This window comes from Dermacentor andersoni, chromosome 4 (assembly GCF_023375885.2).
Source record: "Dermacentor andersoni chromosome 4, qqDerAnde1_hic_scaffold, whole genome shotgun sequence".
NCBI classification, from domain to species: Eukaryota; Metazoa; Arthropoda; class Arachnida; order Ixodida; family Ixodidae; genus Dermacentor; species Dermacentor andersoni.
The window spans coordinates 149,052,957-149,079,350 of record NC_092817.1 but is presented as its reverse complement, the minus strand read 5'-3'; the positions used below and the strand labels follow the sequence as shown (position 1 = coordinate 149,079,350).

The following is a 26,394-nucleotide window of genomic DNA, read 5'->3' as shown; positions in this document are numbered from 1 at the left end:
TGCACTGTGACATAATACTTTGATGGCGCCGTGGCGACTCTGGCTTATAGCCGGTAAACCTGCAGTTTATCCTTAGAAACAGGCGAGCCAAAGTTATAGGGGACGCTGTCAAGAAGAGTGGGCAGGAAAAGCATAGAAGCAAATTGGACTTTCCTTTTTTTTTTTTTGTTCTGGGTTGCGCAAAGCTCCCATTCGTGCACTGTTTCTGAAACTGCCCATTATCCCGGTGTATTGTTCGAAGGACGGCATAAATGTGTATCCCGCTTATATACGGGCGGGTATTACGCGGTGCGCAGAATTTCTGGAGGAGGATGGATGTTCACATGCCCCGGTTCATTCACCAACACGTGCATTTCGTACCTCCCTTTCTGCCGTCACTGTCCGTTGGCGATTCACAAAACTCGAGTTCTTTCATTAACCCACCCACCTTACCGCTTATTCTTCATCGCCCCTCATTATTCAAGACAATATAAAAAAAATTTGGATGGCATGGCAAAAGGCGTGCTGTGCGTAACAGTGGCATGTTTTGCACTATCATTTTGAAGCGGACGTAAGCAAAACAAACGCTTCGAAAAAATATACAAAACAATTATAATGTGTAAATACGGAAAAAAAAAGGGGGGGGGCAGAAGTAGAGTATTATTTACGACAATCGGCAGTTACAGCCGTTTTTGCATTTACAGCGAGATTCCGGGTAAAGCGACGCGGTCACGTTGGTTACGTCGAGATGCATATAAGCTGCTCCCGTCACACTACTTTTGTCAGCGTCCACGAATACAGCGCTCCAATCAAGCACACCTCCGAGCCACGGGCTCCTGATTAGTTAAGCACGTGCAGACGAGATATACTGCTCCATACTGGAGATTAATTTCGGCGAAGGCTCGCGGTCTTTATTAATTAGGGAAGCGGAGCGTTTGCCATGCATTATGGAGCGAACATCATCAAGGTCGGATGGGGGGGGAGGGGGGGGGGGATGGCGGCTGAATTAAGTGATACGTGGACCTAAATAGAGGCTCAGCCATCGCAGTACAATGCGCAAACATATGCGGAACTGGCAAACAGTTTGAGAAGCTCTTGGCTTTTCCCCGCGCCGATATATCGGGAGCACCGGATACTAAACGGGCACGCCAGTTTATCATGAGGCGTGTGAGCAGTAAAATTCGTTCTGCTGTTGATAAACGTTCTACATGAGCTTTCCAATGCGGAAAGGACGATGCATGGCCTCACTAACAAACGAGCGCTGAGTGGTAAAGACTGAATTCGAGTCTACGAAATTATGTTTCCCCAGTTTTGACACACATGGTCCGGTCTGCTTGGATGGGAGCAAATTTGGACGTTTAGTTTGTGGAGCTCTTCGGTCGCTAGTCATATTTAGGGGAGATATTGTTAGTTTGTGTTTGTGTTGTATATTGCGTATAGTTGGCGGTGTAACTTTAGTGGCTTCTTCGTGACTACTCAGTAATGCAAGAAATTGCCGATATACTGTGTGACCGTCATATTAATAGGGCATGCAGCTTTACGCACTGGCTATAGGCCGCGTGCACCGCCTATAGAGGCGCCACTGATAGCCACCTAGCGGGCGCTTCCAACAATACGCGCGGGAGCAGTAGCAGACGACAACGCTTTGCAGCAAGGGTGACTGAAGTTCGCGGCTGCGATTTGTCCTTGGTTCGGGCGCCAGACTGCTTCTTCTGCGGTGACAGCTGTAGGGAAGACGCAGACCTCTGTGGGAGCTGGTATGAACAAGATGTTACCGGTGTTTGGGGCAACATGGTCCACATACGCGCCAGGTGCGTCCCGCAGACAAACGCCATGAAGACCATTTACATGAAGTGGAGCTCATGTAAACTAGCCGACAAATTTTGTGGACTAATGCGATGTCTCGACCGTTTTTTTTTTTTAATTCTACCCTTGCCGTAATGCTGCTTCTGTACCTCAATAATAAGCACCCGTCGTTAGTGCATACTTATAACAAATCCGCACGGTGCGATGTCTGCATATGCCGTTGTGATTTTTCTGCCGATGAATACATGTGACGCCGCCGAATAAGTGTAGTGAAAGTCGCCTGAAGTAGAATAATTGCGAATTTATTGATAGAAACGAGTACACTATAGTCAACGAAGCCGCCAAACGCACGGGTTAATAAAAGCGCGTGTTAGCGCTGTACCGCCGATGAACTGCCGTTCGCGCTGCAGTTTTTGCAATTTTAAATTCCCTAAGGGAACTGCTTGGAAACGTACAAAGCTATAGTGTGACTAACATTGCAGTACTTTTTTTAAATGTTACTAGAGAGAAGGGCCACATGATATATTTAAAGGCAGAGCAGCGCCAGTCAAATTAGATACAGCGCTGGCGGCAAGGCCGGGTTTAGTCCTATGCGGCGTAAGCATAATAATAAATAATTCAGCTGAGTGCAAAATTCACTTGCAAGAAGCGACTACGTTGTGAAACAAACAAATCACTCGGCGTGTTAAGTCTGCTCAGACAGCATCAAGGTATGATGACGTGACGCGAACTACTCAGCGAAAAATGGATCAGCGAAAAATAGAACAAAAATACCATATGCAGTAACTATTAGCAATTCTCGCCCTGAGCTACCTATTTTCTAAACACATTTCCCAAAAAACCACAATATCTAAGGTGCCCTCGGGCGAAATGAATAAAGCTGTTAAAGAAGCACTTGCTTGGTGTCATTCCGATAAGACACAGCGTGATTTATACCCTTTACAAACGAGGCAGGGTGAAAACCTCGCAGCTCAAAAGAATCAAGAGTTATGCATGAAGCAACTAGCAACAGTTAAACATGGGCGAAGCCACGCATAATATAAATGTAAAAACATGAAGTGCGCGACAGCTGGTGCGAGGATTTACCGGGCCACATAAAACTAACAATTTCAGTTCTTGCAAACTTCTGTAGCTTTAACATGCAAAACAATGCGCTCATGCAGTCGTGCTGCCTAGCTAGCCCAACGCGGTAAAGAAGCGGAAAACAATATAAGCGGCAAACGGCATTCCGAACTTTAGCGAAATGCCTTTCAACCGCATGTTGCACTGCACACGAACTTCGTCGCTTACCCGTCTAACTACAATCCAGTAAAAAAATAATAATAAAAAAGAAAAAACACCGAAGCGACAAAGGAAAGGATGAGAACAAGAAATTTCGCGCCGAAGCTACGATCCATTGCCACCGTTGCTCCTGCTGATGAGGCTTTGCGGGGAATAATTAGAACCGTATCACCGGCACGTTTTCGCCGGTATTTGAGCCCCCCCCCACCCTGCAACAATTCTTCTTCGACATTCTTCGGAAGCTTTGGCCATCCCACACATGCGAAGGGTCTTGCTTATTTTGCTCTGAAAACACAAATAAGACGGAGAAGCACTATCAGCGACGCAACAAACTACGGCGTGCTACGCCGCGCGGCTCGCTCCTCTCCCGTGCGTTCTGCGCAAGGCCGCCACCAGTGGCGCGGCCATCGGCGTGCACGCCGCGTATAGGCGACGACGCTGCAACCAATAATTCGCGAGTTTTTCGACTTGTTGGAACTGATTTAAGCACCTTCATCACCATTAAAAAAAGTTATTTCCTTACACAAGGTTCATCATTGTGACAAAACATTCCAAGTTTACAACTCCCTTTATTTTTCGTTTCACTTGCGCGCGCTTAGGGGTTAATCTCGCAGCTTCCTCAGGCGACTGTCTAGCGTTGTTGATGAAGTCTGATCTGGCAAACCTTGTTTCATGCAAATGCGTCGCATGCGTAGAATTTAGCTCAAAGAACGACGAGCTACAGCGCTGCGCAGAGCTAAGACCTAAACAAGGGTTTGTTCTAAGATATACGTATAGTTGACGTATATAGTAGCGTGTGCAACTATGGGACAAAACACCACGGAAGCGAGAAACCAGTGTGTAATCTTGCACCCTTTATGTGTCCTTACGTCGAGGCTGTGTATACGCTGCAATAATCCCCAAACCCGTAAAATAGCTGCAGGCGTAATTCGTCGCCCGAGCGTCGAAATTAGAGGACTTCGGCAACGATCGCGCGGTTATCATCGCGTAAGCTCTCGTCTCTAATGCTTCCACATCAACTCCGCCGTGCCTGGCGGGCACTCTTCTCTCACACGACGTCACCTCTGTTCGAGAAAGTTCGACGGATTCTCGAGACATATGCAAATAACTTTTCGCCCAAGCCGGTCGCGATGCATATCCCTCCTGTATGCGCTGTACGCGCCTTATCTTTCCTTATTTTTGGCCTGGACGTACCCAGCGGCACTTTGCGCCTGAGAGTTGGCACGGGTTGCCTTACGGGCCGCAGCCTTGACATTCTCGATCCGGTCGGCCGTCTGAGCCCCGGACGAAGAGCAGAGCAAAGAAGCGCGGCTCGGCGTTGCTATACGGCGCTCGAGTTTATTTTTAGGCCCGGCAAGCTCTTCGCGGCGGATGGCTCCTCCTTCGAGATCGAGAGACGAGAAGCTATAGGGCACGCCGCCCCAGAGAGATATGTGCATTATATCACAGCTAGAAATGCTGGTGCGCGCACAGCTGTGTGTATAGCTCCAAACACGGCCGCTTGACAAGATCTTGTCCTGGGAATCGAGGAGGATCGTGTATATCGACGCGATAGCTTGCTCAAATAAGCCGCCCGTGTAGTGCATTGAAATCGACCGAAATTATATTTGAGGGTACGGCGGCGATAAACCCACGCGGGAGGAAAGGAAGTATCGGAACGACCGAGTATTATGTTGTACCTAAATAAAAAAGGAAATGTTACGTGACGAATATGTAAAACACATTCGTCATGAGATAAGGAATAGCTGTAACAACGTTTCATTTTGTTTTCTTTTTAATCGCGTCTCAAAATAAGGCGGAGTTCGGGTTCTGTTGGAACGTCGACAACGGGGCTAGTCCATTCCGTTATTTCGGAACGCATATATCGTTTATTTAAGCGCGAATCCACAATGGAAGGGTCGGGCATGTTTAACGTCCCCTGCGCTGTGAGCTGAATCCGCTGTGCATATACTCGTTCTTGTGTATTAGTATGTAACGTATCAAGGTCGCTTTACTGTATGCAAGCCGCTGTCGTATATACGAAGAACGCAAAAGCGCCGCATAGGTAAATCTGTCTGGGGCGGTTTGGGTTCGTTCGGTGCGTATACCGCGACTGTATATGCATGCGTGCATGCACTTGGTGATAAATGCGCGGCTTCTTTAGAGTTTGCAAGCACCACCAGCGCGCGGACCGCTGGCGCGATCGCGCACCAATGAATACGGAGGAGGCCTTTGAGACGGCGCCGGGTGCGGCGACGATAGAGTGCCACTTGGCAGAGATGCAGCAGCTTGTCCAAGCGAGGCCGCGCCCGTGAATGCGCGGCCGCCGTTTGCTGCACGAGCGCTTAAGTTTTTTTTTTTTACGCCTCGCCACACTTGTGATGGGTGGTGGCGGTGGGTAGCGCAGCGACGCGTATATAGACTGGTTGGTCTCTGTCTAATCTAACTGCTGTATAGCGCGCACTTACGCGTGTGGTCAGTTCGTGTAAACGCGAAGAAAACTAGCCTTGTTAGAGAAACGCCGTCGTCATATATATAAATAACGTCTGTACATGATGAGAGCCTCTCACGCGGGATATCTCCGAGTTTGCCGTTGTTTCGTTTAAACCGAATTCGCCCTGCCTCCGAGAGATTCCTTATCTTGTAACCCCATGTGGTCCCCCTACTATACCGTCGACACTAGATCTCCCTTTCCTTGGTACTGAAGCAGCGCACAATTTGACACGTACACGCACACATAGAAAGGACGTATACAAGCGCCTGTGTCTATGTCCTTTCTATGTGAGCGCGTACGTGTCAAATGTAAGTGTGCTGCTTCAATATCATGGCTCACCAACTAGCCAGCCCATCAGTATCTTTTAAGCTTTCCTTGGTGCCCGTTTTATACGATTGACGGCTATAGGCCGCCGCATGTCTTTTCTGTGTTGCGCATGACTGGTCCCGTAGAAACGTAAAACAAACATAATGTAAATACCTCTGGATACGTACAGTGCGTTCTGTGACATATATACGAAGGTTTTCAATGGCGAATGGGGGAGTCCAATATATTTTTTGCCGTATCGTCTGTTACCGGTCCTGCCGTGTGTTGATCACGCATCCCGCTTGGCAGCAGCGGCAAATGCTTTTCGAACACTGGACGATGGCGTAAAAATAAGGCGGCAACGCTGTGTTAAGAGCTGTTGTACTTTCTTTGCCTTCGAGTTCACCGCGGCTGACGTGCGATTGCCTCCCCGACCACCTGGTGTGTGTGTGACGTGCGATACGGCACTGTCGTTTAACGGTCGCGTTACTCTCTGACAGGAGCGGCTGAAACTGCCCTTGTCATGCTAGCGGCGTGAATGCCTCATCAGTTTATACATCTACCCTGCCGCCATGCCTGCGCCGTTAAATACGTCTGCCGCGATGGCTCGCGTGGCGTGATTACGTTAGGACGTACTGTACACCGTAAAACCAGTTTTTCTACAGGCGCCCACTATACGGCGACCGCAGCAGAAGCAGGCGGCTTACGCAGAAACTGTATAAAACCAGTTCACGGCCACTCGTGTGAAGTATTCACGTATACTCTTGGAACTCCGCCGCACTGCACGGGGCATGCGTGGAAGTCAGGCGGTGCCCCGCCGAGCTCGCGCCGACATTGTTTCTACTTATTTTGCATGCGTCTGGCCTTGGCGCCACGATAGACGGATAGCAGTATACGTGGTCGCGAGGCCGCGAGTAGCCGTGGGCCCTTCTTCGTATGTAACCTTGACGCGATAGATCATGGCGGCCGCGCTGACGTGGCCAGAAGGCTTCACGCGACGGCAAGTTCACCGGCAGGAGTGTGCATTTTGCTCGGGTTCTGTCTGACAGCGCTCGTTTGTGACAATTTAAGCTACTCCGAGAGTCATGTTAACTTGCATCGGAATAAGTCCGAATGTGGAATATGGAACATATCTATAAATGGAGAACGCGGAACATATCTCATTTTACACGCGCAACGGCTCGTGAGTACGTCATCGACGCAGTGAATGCGCGCGCAGCAACGTTTGTTCAAACTCGGTGACGTATAGCGTACGAAGAATAAGAAGAAGAAAAAAAAAAGAATTAGGGCGACGCGTTCCGCTTCAACGCAGTGCATCGGAAGAGGCCGCTCCGACCTCTATCAAGGTGATGCTTCGCATAAGTGGCGAGAGGCTGCAGGGAAAAAGGGTTTGGATGGAGGCCGGCGCCGGCGAGTCTGGCGCAGGCGAGTCGCGCGATGCCTCCTCCGTCGGAACCGCGATAAAGCGGGAATATCGACGCGTGCCACAACACTGAAGGAGATAATCGCACTGCGGCACGGAGCAGCGCGATATGTCAGAAGTGGGAGGAAGCGGCGAGAGATAGCGTCCAGCATGACTGGCGCGCGCCTTGACACTGCGTGACGTCATCGCTGCGATTGCGCGGGTCACTTCGAAGAAAGTGGGTGGGAGTGTTCTCTCGAGTACATTCGTGCGCTGTGATAGAGGGGAGAGGAGGGTGAAGAGTCACTCGCGTGTGGTGGTCTATGTAGTTCGGCGCGCGTTCGGGGCACGGTGAAGTATGCCCGATAACGGAAATATCGGCGCTCCTCCGAGTATATGAGAGCACTCGGAACGCGGTGGTCGGCATTTTCGTAAAGTCGGGAGAGCAATGCGACGATCGCTTGGCCTTTCTTGTAACGTTCTAATTGTTCTGGAACGTTCTCCTCGGGTGGACGTTACTCTTGAACGCATAGTGACAGGGAATGTTTGTTCAGTCATACAGTATAGTTCGTTCCGTGTTCCATGCGACTACTTTCCTAAATTGGCAGATTTCTGTTTTTTCATGTTCATTATTTTCAATGAATAGTATTCTGAGATTCCTTTCCTTTTTTTTGCCCCTCTTTCATGTCAGCCTGCTTATCTGAAATTTGTGTTTAATTCTTTTTTTTTTATTTACATCCCCTTTAATTGCTCGTAGAGTTGTGCGACTTTGGCCATGTATACCACTACGACAAAAGGGTCCACCGCATTACTGCCGCTGCTGCTGCAACTACTACTACTACTACTACTACTACTACTACTACTACTACTACTACTACTACAACTACACCACCACCACCACCACCACCTACCGGATTGCGCAATAAAACAGCAAACGGCAGCTGATTATACCCACTGCAACAAATGCGCCTTTAAGCGTATAATTCCTTGATTAAAGCGATACTTGCTACGCCTTCTTTTCCGGGGTTAATTAGGCGCGTCTGCTCGGTCGCGTTCTCACCGAGTGAGGTGGGCCGGCCCTGAAGATGAATAGTAAGCTGTCCCTATCCCGGAGGCGGCGTGGTGAATATCGGGCCGATCCCGGAGCCAGTGTAATCCGCGATCGCGTGAATCACCGTGAGTCGTGAGGGTTGTGCAAGTCGGCGGGTGACTCGCGTTGTGATCGCTATGCTGCAAAACGCGTTGCAGTACATGAACAATTTTACATTTATTTGACCCCTTCGCGAAGGCATCGCTTCACACAGATTCCAAAGCGTATAATATATACCTTGCAGCTGCACAAGTTTCTCTTCCTTACATTTCTTTCAAGAAATTTAAGTATTCAGTGTTCGACTCCATTTTCGTACAGTGGTACAGAAATTACAGAATACGCGCTTCGATTCTGGAACTGCGCAATCGGATACCCTGTTCCTGCAGGTTTTCAGACTCGGTAACATGCAGAACGTAGACGAGATCGCACCGGTTTTTTTCTCAAAAGAGCTCCTTCCCTATCATAGATCGAGTTTCCTACAATAATTACAATAATCGAGCCACCATGAGATTGATGGGAAGTACATGGATTTGTCTTGATGTTCGTGCTTGCGGATTCAGACGTTCTTGTGGATTCCTCAATTACGCTCTTGTTTCCTTGATTGCCGTGAATTTCAGAGCAATCTATACTTTTCTAAGTGCGCAAGACACGCACAATTGCTATTAATTGCAACGGTTCAGGTTCTCCAGGTGGCCAAATCGAAACGCGCCAAGCCTCTCGAGGCGCTGCAGCTTGCCCGCGGTAAATTCGCAAGGACGTTATGTGTCGCTTGTCGATGCGTGAGCCCGTGGCGTGACGATTTCAATAGTGGGCGTCTGTGCTATAGCAGAGGCCTTGAGCTCGAATCCTGCCGTCGGAGAATTTTAATAATGTCGATTTAATTATTTATTGCTAAGTACATTGTTGAAAACGACGAGCGTACAACGTCACGAAGCCGTTTCGAGCCGGAAGGACGAAGTTTAGGCAAACCCACGTACCTCCCATAATTCGCATGCTAGCTCAAGCGCTCCCAGTGCAGCTCTCGTAGACAGTATAGCGACAGAGTTGTCTCTATACTCGCGGACAACTTTTCTGTGGCAATAAAGGGATAATAGCTACGGGCCCGTGGCTGCTGCACATGTGTCACGGCGCCAAGTAGTCCGGTAGCGTTTGACAGTGCTCTTGGTTGCTCGGAGCAGACGCTGAATCGACGCAGCTTCCACGGGCGACGGTTTCGCGTTTGCCCAGACGCGGAAGAGAAAAGCCGCAAACTAAACTTTTACATTCATATATTTTATCTTATTTAACTGCTGCTTTGTTTAACTTTGTTTAACTGCTGTGTTTATGTTTTCTCATCCCCAGCTTAAACTAACGTCGATGAAAACACGGGACTCTTTTCAGAGGCGCTCTCACTTGTGCGCGCTTTGCCTCCGTAGCTTTCCCTTCGTTGCCACAGAAAGTTGTCCGCGGGTATACATATTAATCATTGCCTGAAACCCCATGTTCCTTATCTCTCCGAGCCAGCGGCCTGATAGCGCGAGCGCCGTGCATTCGTACGAATCGCGGAAGTTGAGCGTGTAAACGCGTCGGTGGCGTTGCGGAACGGATAGATGAAAGCGCAGCGCAAGGACCGCCGTTGCAGTGCTTCTCTCTCTCTCTCTCTCTCTCTCTCTCTCTCTCTCTCTCTCTCTCTCTCTCTCTCTATCGCACCACGTATCGGACTCGCTCGCTTCCCCTATACACACACGTGCGTGTCGAACGACGGCACTTAATTGGCTTTTCCGAGAGCTCTCGCGTGGGAGCACGAGGCTGCGCGGTTCGGGCGAACTGCTAACACACTGCAGTGAGGCTCAAGTGTACCACTGTGGCGCGACTTCCACTGTTGCTGTGTTGCGCAAAGGCCGATTGAGTGTGCCGTGGTGTGCGCTGTGTGTGTCACGAAAAGGACCGACATATACGATAACGAGAAGCAGGAGGAACAGCGTGGGGTGCAATATTATAAAAGCTGTGTTGTAATCTTGTTCGGTTAGTCTGACTGTTCGGTTATGTGTATTTATCTTGTTTCGTTTCTACCTTTATTTTTTTTTCCTCCTCCGCTCGGAATATAATTCTCTTACGTTTTGCCCCCGTCACCCAGCGTTCTTTGATCATTCCCCGTAGCGGGGCGGGTCATGGGTATGAGCCGTAGGTGAGGATGAAGATCATCGTTATAATAGTATTCGAATTTTCCCGCTCATATTTGTCCACTTAATATTGTTCTTCGTCAGGAGCCACTGAAGAGGACCCCATTTGTTTGTTTCTTTCTTTGCTCAATTTTATTTCTCTGCTTCGAGACGAATGAGTCTCTGGTCGGAGCATTTTCGCACCTTCCAATACAGTGAAGAATTTGCAATAAGCTGTTTTGCGCGCTCGTACTACGCGTCTGTCTGTCTGTCTGTCTGTCTGTCTGTCTGTCTGTCTGTCTGTCCGTCTGTCTGTCTGTCTGTCTGTCTGTCTGTCTGTCTGTCTGTCTGTCTGTCTGTCTGTCTGTCTGTCTGTCTGTCTGTCTGTCGGTGCGTTCGTTCGTTCGTTCGTTTGATGGCTTCGTCTGACCAGACCGTCCTCTCTCTCTCTCTTCCCGCAGGCGAGACGACGACGTACGTGCTGCGCGTGGCCGTGCGCGCCCGCCAGCGCGCCCTGGGTCCGCTGCACCCGGGCTTCGACATCAACAGCATCATCCACGACGGCCTGTGCAAGCTGCTGCCGGAGAACGCGCACAAGCTGAGCAGCGGGCGCCTGCACGTCTCCCTCACGCGGGTGTCGGACGGCAAGAACGTGCTGCTCTCGCACTTCGAGTCCCGCGAACACCTCGTCGAGGTGGGTGCGCGGCCGCAGGAGGTCGCATTGAATAAAAATTTGGAGGACGCTTAAGGTTCGCACTTAAAGAGTGGAACGCGATGGCGTTCAAAGACCCTTGCTGCTTTTCATGCTTCCCGGCAACTGCAGCTTACGTAACCGCAACGTTTACCGACAAACGCTGGCTGCGAACGCTATATGCACGAAGGCGAGCTTTGTGGTAGAAACGCGGCCTCTTGCGTGGGTCGATCTCCTGTTATTGTTTTGGCACTTTTAATATTTCAGTCTGAGAAGAGCTAACATAAAACACGTGCGCTGTCGGTGTCTTTTTCCATTACTTTTGTTTGTGGGCTGCCGTTCTCAAAATTACGAGGAATGACTTTGTAAAGAATGAAAGACAAGGTATGAGCAACTTTGGTGGTAGAGAAGTGGTTGGTTATGCGTGGTTCGCAATTTGGTTAGACATTCTTTTTGCCGAGGCGACTTCCGACGCAGGACGCGAGACATCCGATTTCCTGCGACGTGCGCGGGTTCCTTAACGCTTTCGCGTTAAAAGCGGCGCTTTGTGGCATTTCCCCTGTCGACCAAGAAACGAGCCTCTGTAGACACGCGAGTGATAACGCCAGCATCCTTGCGCGACCGGGTTGCTTGTATACCGTTGATCATGACAGTAATCGCTGACGGCAGGCACGCGCTGTGTTTTTCAGAGCGCGCAGAAAGTGGGTCGAGTGCCGCGGCATCGACACCACGGCCAATAATGTTTCTGCGTGCTTACGCGTTTCGTTACAAAACCGCGAGCTCTCGGCGGTTTGTCGCGCAGCGCGTGATGCTATACCGCTATACCGCCGTTAGCGATTGCGTACGATTGCGCGCTGAAAATGGGAACGGTTAGCCAGATACGCTAATGAGGCGCGGCCGATACCGCGGTATACGCGTGCCCGACCGGCTTCCGACGCATCGTCCCCACCGATAAAAAGAGCGCGCGCACCCGAAGGCTGCGCGGGGAGCAATACACAGCACGCGTCAACGGAACAATGTAAGCGCGTGTCCTGTGTTTATTTACGGAGGTCTCCTTCAGGTCTCTTGTCGTTTCGCTGTAAGGCCATCCTAGATATAGTTGTGTTTAACCGGTGCGGCATGACGTTGGGTGACACTATCTTTCTTTTCTTATCGCTGCTCGAACTATCGGGTAAATAACGCCAGAACGCGCAACTTTGACTGCTCGTAAGGCCCGACGAGAAAGTCTCGACAATGGCCGCAAAATGTGCGGGCTACTTGTAGTTGTTCGTGAGCGTCACTGTGCGAAACCATTTGGCTTCTATCGGGAGCGCGACAAGAACGCAGGATCTGCTAGTATACGCGCGCACTCAGACACGCACGCGCAGACGCACGCGCATGTTCTGTGACACTCGACAGTTCTTTTGCGCTTAGCGCTTCTTTGATATTTTGCCGATATTTCGCAGCCCGTTCGCATTTTATGGTCCGAATGACCGGTTCATTATGTAACGCTTAGCGCTGTTATACTTACCCGGCTTTTACCATGGGGAAAAAAAAGTGGCATGCGTATAAGCCTTCGTCTGCGCCCCTCTGTGTAAACTCCGATTAAAGAAAACTCCGGCAGAAAGCATTTCAGGATGACTGCCGATCGACGTTAATGCGATTAGCATCGAAGGAATGTATAGCGACACACCGCGTATTGTCACCGTCAAAAACGCGTCATGTACGTGGCGCGTATGCAGCTGGGCTCCTCTATCTTTTTCGCTCTTCTCTCTGGATGCGCTGCGCCATCTAACGGTGCCGCCGTGAAGTGCTCGCGTGGCGCGTGCCTTTACATATATTGAGTCAGGATTGTCTGATTTATGTATGACGCGGGTTCCTTTCCGCCCAGCAGCGGATGTTTTCCAAACGATTCTTTCATTGAGCGGTGACACATACCACGTGACCCAAGTTGACGTCAAAGCGGTTCACTGAAGATCGGCAGATAACCACTGGCGTGCACCCATGTGCCCCAAGTTGGCATGCACGGACTCAAATATCAATAGGTACCGGAAAGTGCACCCTCTGGGGCGTCTCTCGTCCCCAGACAAGCGTCAATTACTTTGCGTGCACTTAATAGAGAGTTTTAGATAAGGGGACGCAAGCCGCTTGCGTTCGCAAGAACTAGGGGCCACGGTGCTGCGCGTGCGCAGACCCCTACGTCTAGGTGTGCGCATGCGCAGTACCGTCTCGCATTATATAACGAACTTCTATAACGCTGTGCTCGGAGCGCTTCGTCACGAAATTGCCGGCGCGTATATCGGCGTGACATGGCGCGTGTATAACTGACCGAAAAGTATCGGTTGCGCAACGCTATACGTAGAAAGAAAAGTGTACGCAAGTTGAGTGGTTATCGTTTGTGGACACGTTAGCGCCCAAAGGTTGCACGTTATTTTTTTCTTTCTTTTCTTAAAGTGACTGTCTTTCTTTCTTTTTCCCGTTTCGTCTTTCCCGTTTCCGTGGTGGTCGGTGGTCGGAAGTGTTTGGTTGTGTAATTTTCGCCGCCGGTGAAAAGGGCGCCTGTACTCTCGCTGTCTACTGCGTTCGTTGTCGAATTAATGCCGGCTATACAAGGTGTGTTTTTTTTTAGACAATAGACATATTTTTCTAAAAGAAAAAGCTATGCCGCGTGAGACCCACCTGTTGTCTTGCATACTAGCTCTAAGGCGAAGCGGAAATACTTTGCCGCTGCTTAAAGTACTCTGAAAAAAAAATTTTATTATTCCCTTGATGTCAGCAGTTGATATGGAAAACTTGCGCAAGGCATCGCAATTTATCGCATACCCCTTTCCTCGCTCGACACACAGCGGCGCAGCTTGACAGGCGAAGCGTATCAGTAGCTGCCGCGACTGGCCGAGACGTTCGGTTTCAAGCTTCCTCGCGCTTGTTGTCGCGGGGCGTTTCCTGATGATAGAAGGGCTGCCTTTTCCGCGCTCCCGCGCCGTTCGGTGGAACCAAAGAAAGAAAGAAAGAAAGAAGGAAAGAAGGAAAGAAGGAAAGAAAGAAAGAAAGAAAGACAGACAGAAAAAAAAAATGAATCGCGGCTGCACCTTCGCAGACCTGTCGTCTGAAGCGGAGCGCGTGACGAGCGGGCGGGTCGATCGTACGATCGCCTCCTCCGGTCGGGCTGGCGCATTTCTTCGAGTCGGCTGCTGTTTTTTTTTTTTTTTTTTTTTTTTTTTTTGCCAAGGTTCTCTCCTTTCGTTGGCGGATGAAGCCGGGCGAGCGAGCCGCGCACGCGTTTGTATATCTGTTTCGATCGCCGCGGGAAGCGGCGCGCGTGGAAATCGCATCGTGCGCCGCGGGAGCTGGTTACGTAATCGGTCTGGCCGTTCTCCGTTTTTTCCTTCGACTCGCGAAGGCCACCAGGTATACGCGCGGCCAATTATGCTTTTCGTCGTCGTTGATATAGTGGCGCCGTGTATACGAGTGCATTCCGGTGCGCGTCCGTCTGGAAGCGCCGTATACCGCGTCGCGGAAGCTTTAAAGCGCCGCGACCACGTGGCGCAGATTCTCGCCGCGTCTTTTGGAGCGTTGCGTCGCCGTGCGTCAGCGCGCCCGTTTTTATGCGAAGCATATTACTAGAGCTCAACCCAGCTCCTCAGGCGCGGCGGTGTCGCCTTCAATACCACGTGACACCGTGACGTCACGACAGAGGAGAAACGGGGCTCCAACTCGCGCCGTCGCTCGCGGCGTCGCGGCGGTATATAAGCAGCTGCGCTTGTTTCTAGGTGGCTTTGGCTCAACTCTTGCAAGATGGGCTGGGTGGGAATCGAACCAGGGTCTCCGGAGTGTGAGACGGAGACGCTACCACTGAGCCACGAGTACGATGCTTCAAAGCGGTACAAAAGCACCTCTAGTGAATGCGGTGTTGCCTTAGAAACGAGCTGTTTCTAACTCAGGCGCACATTTCGTTGCCGCGCCGAACGCTGCGTTGCTCGACGCTCACCGCGTCCAATGCGGGGCGCGTAGTCGCTGCGCCGTAGCCCATTGTCTTACACCCCTTGGCGGGTCGACGGGAACGCTGTCGCGTTCCACTCTTGAAGGCGAAGCAGAGTAACGCATGAGTTGCTTCTTCGTCTAGCCGAACCAAATATAGCCAAGCAACAGCAGTTCACCAGGCTAAACAGTGGTTCAACAACTAAAATAAAGGCTAGTATGCTTCGCATCCTGGGCTTAACCTTAGCTAAGCCACAGCCATTTTTTGAATTGGCCATGACTGGCTTCTTACGCTGGCTCAAAAGTGTTCCATGTAGTCAGTAATTAAAGCAAGCCAGTGTGTGTGTCACGATACAATGTACAACATCGTCAACTATTTTTTTTTATTATTATTATTATTATTATTATTATTATTATTATTCGTAGTAGTAGTAGTAGTATTTACGCCGTAATATAGGCATTCCGCTCACTATAATAACGGAATTACGACTTCTCTGAAAGAGTATGCCACTATATACTCTTGGCGACAGCTTTTGTTAAGTACACTTAGTGTGTTGCTGCCAATTAATCCGATCCGCAGACGCAGTCAGGGAGAGTTGCTTTAGCGAACGATAAACATCGACACTCGGTGCGTTGGGCCGTAGATCTCTCGTGGACTTCTGTGCTTCCCCGTATGTAGGGGCTTGCTTCTGCGTAACCCGTAGACATTCCGCTAAGAATAGACCGTTCAAAGAGCAAGGGCGCAAGTCTAGTAGCTTTTTTTTTTTATAGACGCGTGATGCACGAGAAACATTCTGAATGAAGGTCCTCTTTATGTACTTCCCAGGCAGGTATACCTGTAGACGTTCTGTAGACGAGCAAAAGGATCTTTGCCGGGACCTCGGTTAATGCTGCCTAGTTTCAGGTTCGATGAAGTATACGAGACACCTAGTTACAGTCTATAGACTCGCCCATTCATTGTGACAAACGCCAGCGCCGCTTCCACATCGCTGCGAGCGATTATCTGTTTATATCCTCGAAATTGTACGGTACGGCCGTCGTCCCAAGCGGCACACTTCTTGCGTCTCCGTCATGGCTAGTGTTCCTATAGAGGTTTAGCGACGTCGGCTTTATCTGGGGATGCGGATGCATGCTCCGCGGCGTTGCGTAATCTTATAGCCGGGAGAGACGATTAGTGGATGTCAGTCGCCGTCGCCGCGTATAAGTGAAAAGACCAAACAGTGTAAGCCACAGCCAAGTCTTCTTCGGTGTCATGCAGCTGTCATAGTCACCATCGTCATCGGCCTATTTTCATGTCCACTGCCCCAGGAAGAAGGCCTATCCCTGCGATCTCCAGTTACCGCTGTCTTGCGCTAGCTGATTACAAATCGCGCCTGCGAATTTCCTCGTTTCATCACCCCACCTAGTTTTCCGCAATAATTCCTGGACTGTGCTGCGCTTCCCTTGGCACCCGTTCTGTAACTCCAGTGGTCCACCGGTTATCTATACCCTACGCATCGTGGCCTGCCCAGCTCTTATCTTTTTCTCTTAATGTCAATTGGAACCTTGGCTGTTCCCGTTTGCTCTGTCATCCACACCGCTCTCTTGCTGTTTCTTAACCTCACACCTATCATTTTTCGTTCCATCGCTCTTTGCGCGTTCCTTAACTTGTTCTCGAGCTCATTTGTCAACGTGCAACTTTCTGCCCTATATGTTAGCACCGGTAGAATGCAATGGCTGTACACTTTTCTTTTCAATGACAGTGGTAAGCTCCCAGTCAGGATTTGGTAATGTCTGCGGTATGCACTCCAACCATTTCTGTTGTTCTGTAAACTTCCTTCTCACCATGAGGGTCCCCTGTGAGTAATTGACCTAGATAAACAAACTCCTATACAGACTCTAAGGGCTGACTGGTGATGCTGAATTCTTGTTCCCGTACCAGGCTATTGAACATTATTTTTGCTTTCAGCATATTAATCTTCAACCCCACTCTTCCACTTTCTCGGCTAAGGTCCTCAGTCATTTGTTGTAATTCGTCCCAGTGTTGCTGAACTGGTCAATGTCATCTGCAGACCGAAGGTTGCTGAGATATTCGCCGTTGATCCTCACTGCTGAGCACGAGGTCGTAGGATCGAATCTTGGCCGCGGCGGCCGCATTTCGATGGGGGCGAAGTGCGAAAACACCCGTGTACTTAGATTTAGGTGCACGTTAAAAAACACCAGGTGGTCCAAATTTCCGGAGTCCTCTCCTACGGCGTGCCTCATAATCAGAAAGTGGTTTTGGCACGTAAAACCCCATAATTTTTTTTTTTGATCCTCACTCCCAAGCCTTCTCAGCCGAATAGCTTGAATACTTCTCCAAGTATTAAGTGAAAAGCATTGGAGCGATTGTGTCTCCTTGCCTGACCTCTTTCTTGATAGGTAACTTTCTATTTGTTATTGTGGAGAACCAAGGTAGCTGTGGAATCTTTGTAGATGTTTCCCAAGATATTCGCGTATGACTCTTGTACTCATTGATTACGCAATGCCTCACGCCTTCAAGTGATACCAGAGAGCTAGAAAAATGCCAACGTTATGTTGATCCATAAGAAGGGAGTCGTGAAAGAATGGAAGAACTATATAGGCCCATTAGCTTGCTTTCAGTATTGTGTAAAATATTCACCGAGGTAACTTCCAATAGAATCAGAGCACGCGGGGAGATATTCTACGCTGAATCACATCCGTGTCATCAATCAGATAATCGAGAAATCTGCCGAGTCCAATCAACCTCTCCGTGTGGCTTTCATAGATTATGAGAAGGCATGCAGCCATATTCGGAGACAAACGTTGCTTGGAAACGCTGCCAATTTTGTACTGCGCTGCCAGCACACAGCGTCCCCCCCCCATGTGGACCTTGCGGCACCCGGCGGCCAATTAGTGCACGTTTACCTGTACGTCTGCTTACTATTTTTGCTCACTCAAGGTCTGCAAACTTGTTGCCGGACACACCTGAGGCGACGGCAAATGAAAGCTGCCGTTACGGCAATGACGTAGTATGCATCCCAACACTGCCGTAATTAATGCTCCGGTCTATGGACACGGTCATCCATATATGGGGCATATATATCCCAGCTAACGTTAGCCGAGCTGTTCAACGAAAATAAAGACTGCAAAAAAAAAAAAAACAACACTGCGCAAGGGAAGTTCGTAAGACTTGCGGTGTTTGGCCGTCAAACCTATGAAGACCGATCACCGCATACATTTTATAATTGTATCTTGTATCGTAGGGTGTGTGTGTTTTTTTATCCTTATTTTCATCGAAACAGCTTGGCTGATACACGCGTCACGCCACCCGCGAAGCAGTTCGCGAGGACATTATGGGCGATCATCTCCGGAATTCGCGAGTGTATAGGGAATGATATTCGGCGAGTCACGGTGTGCATGTTGCTCCATTTGGGGCAGTTGTGCGCGGCACCGGCTTTTTCCGCGTGCGCATTGTCGGACGCTGCCGCTGCTTGAACGGGGAAAAATGCAAGACGGCGAGGAAAAAGTCTGCATGCGCGTATATAGGTGGCATAATGAAGCGCTGCGGCCAATTGAGCCGCCGTGCGCTTGCTGCCGCCACGAGCCGACTGCACGAGCGCGTAATCAAATCGCCTTCCGTGAGCCGGGCAACCAAGCAAGCGCCTTTAAATTCAAGAAATGTTCGGTCGGATTTGGTGTCTCGAAGTTAGCATGGCTGCATAGGTTGTGTAGCGCGTTCGGCACCGGTCGAGCGGACTCGGCTGGTTTACTTTTCAGCGTGGCACAAAATTGTTGAAGGAGTGAAAGCTGAAGCGATGTGTGTGTGTGTGTGTGTGTGTGTGTGTGTGTGTGTGTGTGTGTGTGTGTGTGTGTGTGTGTGTGTGTGTGTATATATATGATGCAATGTATGCGTGCAATGCTGCATTTTCAACGGGCGACAGCCAATCTCGATTATTATGGGTACTCGAGCATGACGAATGCGTGTGCAACTTATAATTAAGCGCCTCCGAGATATTCGTCCCCGAAATCGGCTAAGCAATGTCTCGGCGTTCCCGTTAAGATCGTCCCGAACTGTTATAGAAGGGGCACGCTTTTGGGAAACTGGTAACTGGAACGTCGGCGTATTTCGTATCAGATTTCAAGGTCGCATATCTCGAAAGCTGTGCTAGTTAGATGACTTCTGCCAAGCAGAGACATGTCCTCACTATACTCCTCAATCTGCTTCGATTTCGCGGTTACAACATGTGCCTTAATGTTTAGTAATTTAAAAGTTAATTAATATAATATAAATTATCGATCAATTCTTTTCTCGCGGTTAATGTCCGTCTAGTCACGTGGCTAGCCTACACCAGGAAAAACGGCAGGGACCTAGATGTGACAGTTTCTTCTTAAAGTGATTCCGCATAAAAAGGAAACACCTGACATAGTATAGGTGACCCTTGAGTTACCGCCCGCGGGCTTAATATCACGTGTGTGCACGTGGAGAACGAACTCTAAAAGGCGTCTGCCGAAAGGAACTGTGGTTGATGCAATGTGTGTATTAGTATCAGTGTACGGTCAGCGGCATTTCTGATTTTAACTCTGTTGCGCGTTAGAACACTGCTCTTTTGGAAAATGTAACCATAAGCTCTATTGGGCTATGTTTAACGCTACGCCTAACATTTTTTTTTATTTCATTGCTTATTGCACGGTCCTTAACTTCTTCTCAAGCTTCTTTGTTAACCTCCAAGTTTCTGCCCCAAGTGTTTGTACGGGTAGTGAAAATCTCAATGGCACCTTTCTTTTTTTATTTGACATCAGCTGTAGGGGGCCGAAACTGTACATATTCCGTTTTTGTGCGTTCCTGCACGTGTATGTGTGTGCGTGTCCCTGTCTGTTTATACCACAGTCTCTCTCTCCTCTCACCCCCACTTTCATAACATAGACCCCGACATATGCACTCATACGTATGCCTAACCTAACCTAACCCAACGTAAATCTATGGGCATCTACAGAACGACCTTTTATTTTGTTGTTTTCCTACAGGCGCTGAAATGCAGCTGCTTCATCCCCTTCTACTCCGGTCTGAGGCCTCCGAAAATTAACGGAGTGGTAAGTGAGCCGGTTTGGCTTTTTTCAAAAAAAAAAAACCCCTATAGTTTCGGTTTGCTGTGATGCGGTTTCTGACGCCCGCTCGTGTACCACGTGGTTGTCGCAGGCGTACATGGACGGCGGCTTCAGTGACAACCAGCCGTCGCTGGACGAGAACACGGTGACCGTGTCGCCGTTCGCTGGCGACAGCGACATCTGCCCCATCGACGACTCCTACAACCTGACGCAGATCAACTTCAGCGGCACCAGCATCTCGGTGAGTGGCCCAGTGCAAGTGCAGGGTGCGTATCTGTACGAGCACCAATAAAGGGGGAAAGAAAGATTAAACGACCTTTGAAAGGATGATGTACACGTCGCTGCACTTTCCCCATGCATCGGCATAATACTAGTCTGGCTTGGTGCTTGCCTCTTCAGCGTACGTCACTGTATGACACGTGTCAATCCAGTTGAGCACTATTAGAGTGTGTACCGCGAGTATAATGGCGTCCCCATTGACCCACGATAATGCGGTACTTTGATGCAGCTGCTGTGAAAATTTGCTTGCGCTTCCCGCACCTGAGCAAACAGTCGCTCAATAGGTGTCACTCGCTCTTATTCGCGGTTGTGCCCTTTTCTCGCGGCTGAGATGGCGCAAGCAGGACCCCGGTGTATAACTCATATACAGCAGCCCGCAACCGAAGCCTTACGTGGTACGATTAACGGACTACCCCTTATCGCTTTTTTTTTTTCATTCTTTTATTGTCACATATACGGCTGAAACTCCCTCTGCCGAGGCTCGCGCGGTCTTATCGTGTCACACGCGCGTGCAGCATGCGGTTGTAATTTGCATGTTTATTTGGTGTATTTCTGCTCCGTGGTTTATTCCGTGTTGTGTACTGTTACTTTTGCTCGTTTTAATTATTGTATTAATAGTCAGTACAATAACAAATGTTAATTAGGCACTGCTAGGGCCTAATTAAGCCTGCAGTATATGTAAATGAATAAGTAAGACAAAATCCAAGTGTCGAAACATGTGACGGGTGCACTGAGATAAAAGTTGTAACTGTCCCGGGTCTACCCTTCTGTGCAGATATGCCCGGGAAACTTGTACAGGGCGGCCCGCATCTTCTTTCCCCCCGACCCCGAGATACTGAGCCGAATGTGTCAGCAGGGCTTCGACGACGCCGTTCGTTTCCTCCAGAAGCACGGTAAGTTACTGCACCAGCACGGTCTGGCTGTTATGCTTGTTAAATAGTTATGGTAGTTAAATAGTCACACTTGTTTCTTTTTTTGCGAGAGCGGGGCCACGCCCTTGGCACTCGTGGATTTATTCACGTGCGTTTATTCATGGCTCCACAGCTTATTAAGGGCATCTTAACATCAGATGACCGTGCAACGCGAGCAATTTTAACGAGTATATAAATTGCGTTTGTTATTATTATTATTATTAAAGGAGCTCCTGGCGTAGACGCGTATGCCCCATGAAATACTGCGGAATAGTTCTGACCATCTAGGGTTCTTTAACGTGCACCTCAATTAACGCACACAAGCGCTCCCTCCCGCCCTCATTCCGCCTAGCTTATTGAACCCAGCAGCGGCACCCCATAGCCACAGAGCTACCGCGGCGAGTTCAGTTTATTAACACTGACATAAGCACCCACGCCCAGATTAAACGAGGATTTGCGATTTTTTTTTCTCTCGCACGGTCTTATCTGCTTCAGCTCGTTGGCTCTTGCTTATTAGCAGTGCTTTCTGCCCTGGAAGCACTTCCACTGTGTTGTACGAAGATAAGCTGTACGTACAATGAATACGAGTAAATTCTTTATGACTGATGTCGTGCACTTCGTGTCGCGTTGCACGTGGGCTTTAATCCTTCTCTCCTCTGTGTCTTGTTTCTTTAATGCCAACAGCCAGCGCTCGGACGCTAACATCAGGTAAAACTCGTATCTCATTGTTCTGCGACGGTGTCCAAGTGTGGGCCTGCGCTGCATGGCCAACTGGCAAGCCAAGGCTATCGGGAGATCCGCGCTCGCTGTCGCGGCACTTACAGGTAGCAACTGGCAGACGAAGCTAGCAGGTAACGAGGATGGCCCGTTTCACGTTGCTTCATCTGACAGCGTGATTGATAAGGTCACTCGTTCTGTCCACTGATAAGGCCCGCGCATTCTGTTGTAATCATAAATGCTGCTTCCTGTCAACACTCGGCACCAGTGCAAACGTAAAAAAAAAAAAGCAATGTCAGCGGATAACATCGTCGAGCCATGCTATACGGTCCTATACGGTCCGAGTGGTTGATGCGGCAAAGCAAAATTGCGTGTCGATTGCAAAATCACGTGCAGTGTCGCCATCGAAAAAGGTCGCTCGCCCGTCAGTGCATCTAGCGGAGTCATCTTGAAATCGAAACTATACAGCGCGCGGGGTAGTCCCGGATGCGTGCTGGGGCGCTGGGCAGTCGACGGCACTCTATACAGTGAAAATAATTTACTATACTTCCTCACTCGGTTCGTCTCGCGCATGCCAACCGGTGGCATTGCGAAGGACCCGGTTACCGTGAAAGCGTACGTGCGTTGCTTTGCATAAACCTGTGCACAAACCTATCACGCACGTCACCCGAACAACGTCTCTTCGCAGACATGATCTCCTGCACCAGCTGCTTGGCAGTGCAGTCGAGCTTCGTGGTGGCGCCCCCCGAGGCAAGCCCCGAGCTGAGCACCGACTCGGACGCCGAGCAAGCCTGCGACAACTGTCACAACTGCAGGCAGCGTCAGGAGCTGGCGCTCTCTGATAGCCTTCCCGAGGCCATCGTCAGAGGTGAGCAACTTTCGATCGCGGCATTCCAGTGAATGTTCGCAGCTGTGTGAGCGCGTCGCTCGCTGCTATGGTTTATGACGTGCCCGGTGAATGCGCGCGCATCTCGGATGCTGTACAAGTGCGGCACATGATCAAGTTTTTGGAGTGTCTATAAACACATCTATAAACACAGCACGCGATGCCACGCAGGCGTGGCATCGCGTGCGAGTAGGAAGGAGGAAAGAATGGGAAAAGGCAGGGACGCTAGAACCAGAATTGCGTTTCGCAAAGCACTCGCAAAGCCATGGAGGCGCGAAACCTATAGGGGAGGAAGACACTACAGGCACGCGTCACCTCCTCCACCCCCCGAAATCCTTGTGTGCCAGAATGCCGCCTGCCCATTCAATTTTCTATTCTTTATGTGAAAAGACCTTACAGACTGCATCGAATGAACATCATAGCAGTTTGCCCAAACGCGTAGATAACGTTGCATGGAAACGTTCCTTTTAGGCTAATACAGTTATAGAACAGCAGTCTCGGGCGGCCTCCAAAGGGGTCCGCAGCTTCGTTTCACGACCACTGAACTGCCATCCTCTTTTGTGTGCAGCCATCCAGGATGCATCTGATCAGCTAAACAAAGGTGTGATCAACTGGCTCTTCAGACACCGTCCCATGAAGCTTCTTTCCATACTGACAATTCCATACGTGCTGCCCATCGACATCACCATCGTCGTTATTTGCAAGTGAGTGCAAATAAAAAAGAAGTTCCATCTGCTTATTGCTTACATTGCCGGCTCAAAAATGGTGTGGGCATTAACCATATGTGTGGAAACCGCATGCATTCCTGCTAAGCTGAAATTCCTATGTGACTGTGTCTATAGCTGGTGCTTCAATTCGCGAAATTTCACGGATTTTTCACGGAGTCGTTTGTGCTTCTATTTATGAATAAGTCTTCCCCGCAGACCGCTATCAAAAAAGAAATGGGGAGCATTTAATGACAAGAGTTCATTGACGCTTAAATTGTGAAGTTTAGTTTTACTTCTGACGAACATTTGCGCAGGCGTGTCAGCATACGTCGGACGACGCGGCATTTTAACGTCACCGATTTCAATGGCGCGTCCATTACCCACTTTCTCAGCTAGGCCTATATCCATAATTTTAAATAAATTATATTATCTCTTTCTTCGTGTGTGCGAGGGAGACATATAGGGATTTGTCCGGTGCTCAGCCTTTGCGCGTGACCATATGCTTACACCCCGGACGCCGAGCTCACACTCTCTCGCGTCCATTTCTCGTGCAGGATGTGGCAGCTGCTGCCCAAGATGCGCCGCGAGATCCGCCGCCGGCTCCAGCGTACCGTGGGCGCGGCGCGTGACTTCACCTCCAAGCTGCAGAGCAAGCACCCGCTGTACAGCGCGCGCTTCTCCTGCCAGCTCAACATCACCGAGTTCAACTACACGCCGGACGAGCCGGAGCCTCGGCCCAAGACGCCCACGGGCCCGCTCCAGCGCCGGGTGCCGGCCCCGATGCTGCGACACGACCTGCGCAGCCGCAGCCTCGAGGACCTGGTTCGCGGCAACCCCAGGCTGCAGCAGCAGCGCCAGCGGGCCTTCCAGCGCAAGTCGTCGTACGCCGGCCTCGCGCTTGCCCGGCGCGCCGGCAGCGAGGACACCACCGTGGTCAGCTCGCTCAACTTCGGCTTCACCATGAACCTGTCGTCGTCGTCGGCCGGCGCGGACGTGGCCCCCGCCGGACCGCCGGGCGCCGCGGCCGGAGGACCCGTGGAGCGCTGCCGCCGGCAGAGCGTTGTCGAGGCGCTGCGAACGCTGAGCGAAGACCGCGAGGAAGAGGCGGACGCGGTGGACGCCATCGCGCTCACCAACCAGGCGCTCAACTGGGAGAAGGAGTGCATCGAGCGTTGCCAGCGCAAGGAAGACGCCGACAAGCTCGAGCACATCTTGGACGTGACGCAGCAGAAGGAGGCGCTCATGGCCTTCTACTACACGGACTCGGCCACTCACCGGGTCCGCGTCACCGAGATCTTCAACGTCACCGACTCGGCGCCGCACTCGAGGGCTCCGTCTTCTGCCGCGTCGACGACCAACGGCGAGGGCGCGCAGAAGAGGCGACTAGAGGTGGACACGTCGTCCGGTCCCGCAAACTCGCGAAGAACTCCGCCGCTCCTGAGAATGTCTCCAGTGGACGAAGGAACGCCGACCAGTCTTGGGGAGCCGCCGTGCTTTGACGACGGCTCGTCGTCGTCGTCGGTGACGTCTTCGCCGTCTACGACGGGGGCGGCGTGGAATTCGTCGGCCGAGTACGCCGACGACTCGTCGTCGCCTTCCACGTCCGGACAATCCGTCAGCTGCGAACGCAAGGTGCCCCGAAGGAAGAACTCCGTCGCGTTCGTCAACTGCGGAACCCGCTGATGGAAACCTCGCCACCTACTACTACGTGGAGCGCGTTGAATTCGTCGGTTGTGTGCGTGCCAACAATGCGTCGTTCGCCTTCCGCCTCTCGACTGTCTTTCAACCGCGAATGCTGGACTCGCATTGAAAAAGAACATTCCGCAGTTGTGAAACGCGGTGATGGAACTAGCGGCACTTGAGCGTGAGATGTGCTGAACTGTAATCTAGCCATGGCATGGTGCCACAGATATGTGCCACATTCTGATTTAAGATCTTAGCGTCTTGCTGTTTTTCTGTAGGACCAAAACGCTCGTATCTGCATTTTTATTTATATAGTCGTGCATGAAGAAAGTGCACGTTAATTTTTGTTTTTTCTTCGTTCGTGCTACTGGTACGGTGGAGAACTTCTTGAACGCATGGTGATGTGCACCTGCGGGGCGCTTTACGTCGGACGTGCGTGCCAACGTATGATGCAAAAGACTTGTGCCATTACTCCTCGGTGATCAAAAGAGTGATAAAGTTGCTCAACTTTCTGCAGCTGTTCGGTGAACAGTTCACTGTAATGTTCCTTGGTTCCGAAGGAAACCTCAGGATGGTTATCCAAATCAAAGATCTCATGTTATTTATTGCCATGGTGTACAATTATGGTAATGGATAAAGCTTGGTACACACGGAGTTCTTGTCTCTTTCCCCCAATATCATCTTGAGCATGTTTACTTGTACGCTAATGCATCATCTTGGAAAAGACACGGGGCGAAATGTGCGTTTACACTTTCGGTTCGGCCAGCAGGCTTACTGACGTGGCACCACCAAGGGCAACGAGGAAATACATGAAAGGACGGCGTACTCAAATAAACAAATACAATCAATAAAAATTATGTAAAAACCATGGGCGCGTGATGGTTGTCAGTGTAAGCGAATTGCCTGGACGGACGAACGAGCGAGCGACAGCCATTCTTCCTTTGCCGCCCATCCCCACAACTCAGTTGCCTCGGAGACCTTTCCCTCGGCGCCTTCC

General features: G+C 50.3%; 1 protein-coding gene across 2 annotated transcripts in view; it reads left to right on the top strand.

The window, feature by feature from the left end:
* The window catches only part of LOC126537903 (uncharacterized), a 66,446-nt gene extending 40,395 nt beyond the window's left edge, over positions 1–26,051 (top strand). The window contains exons 2-9 of one of the 2 annotated variants that reach the window (XM_055074525.1): positions 10,940–11,172; positions 20,134–20,199; positions 20,306–20,455; positions 21,269–21,386; positions 22,089–22,112; positions 22,810–22,989; positions 23,576–23,711; positions 24,269–26,051. In XM_055074525.1, the coding sequence (XP_054930500.1) occupies positions 10,940–11,172; positions 20,134–20,199; positions 20,306–20,455; positions 21,269–21,386; positions 22,089–22,112; positions 22,810–22,989; positions 23,576–23,711; positions 24,269–25,397 (2,036 nt within the window). In that variant the 3' untranslated portion in view covers positions 25,398–26,051. The remainder of the gene's footprint in view (positions 1–10,939; positions 11,173–20,133; positions 20,200–20,305; positions 20,456–21,268; positions 21,387–22,088; positions 22,113–22,809; positions 22,990–23,575; positions 23,712–24,268) is intronic. The other variant, XM_050185007.3, reaches the window with a different exon arrangement.
* The last annotated feature ends 343 nt before the right edge of the window (positions 26,052–26,394 follow it).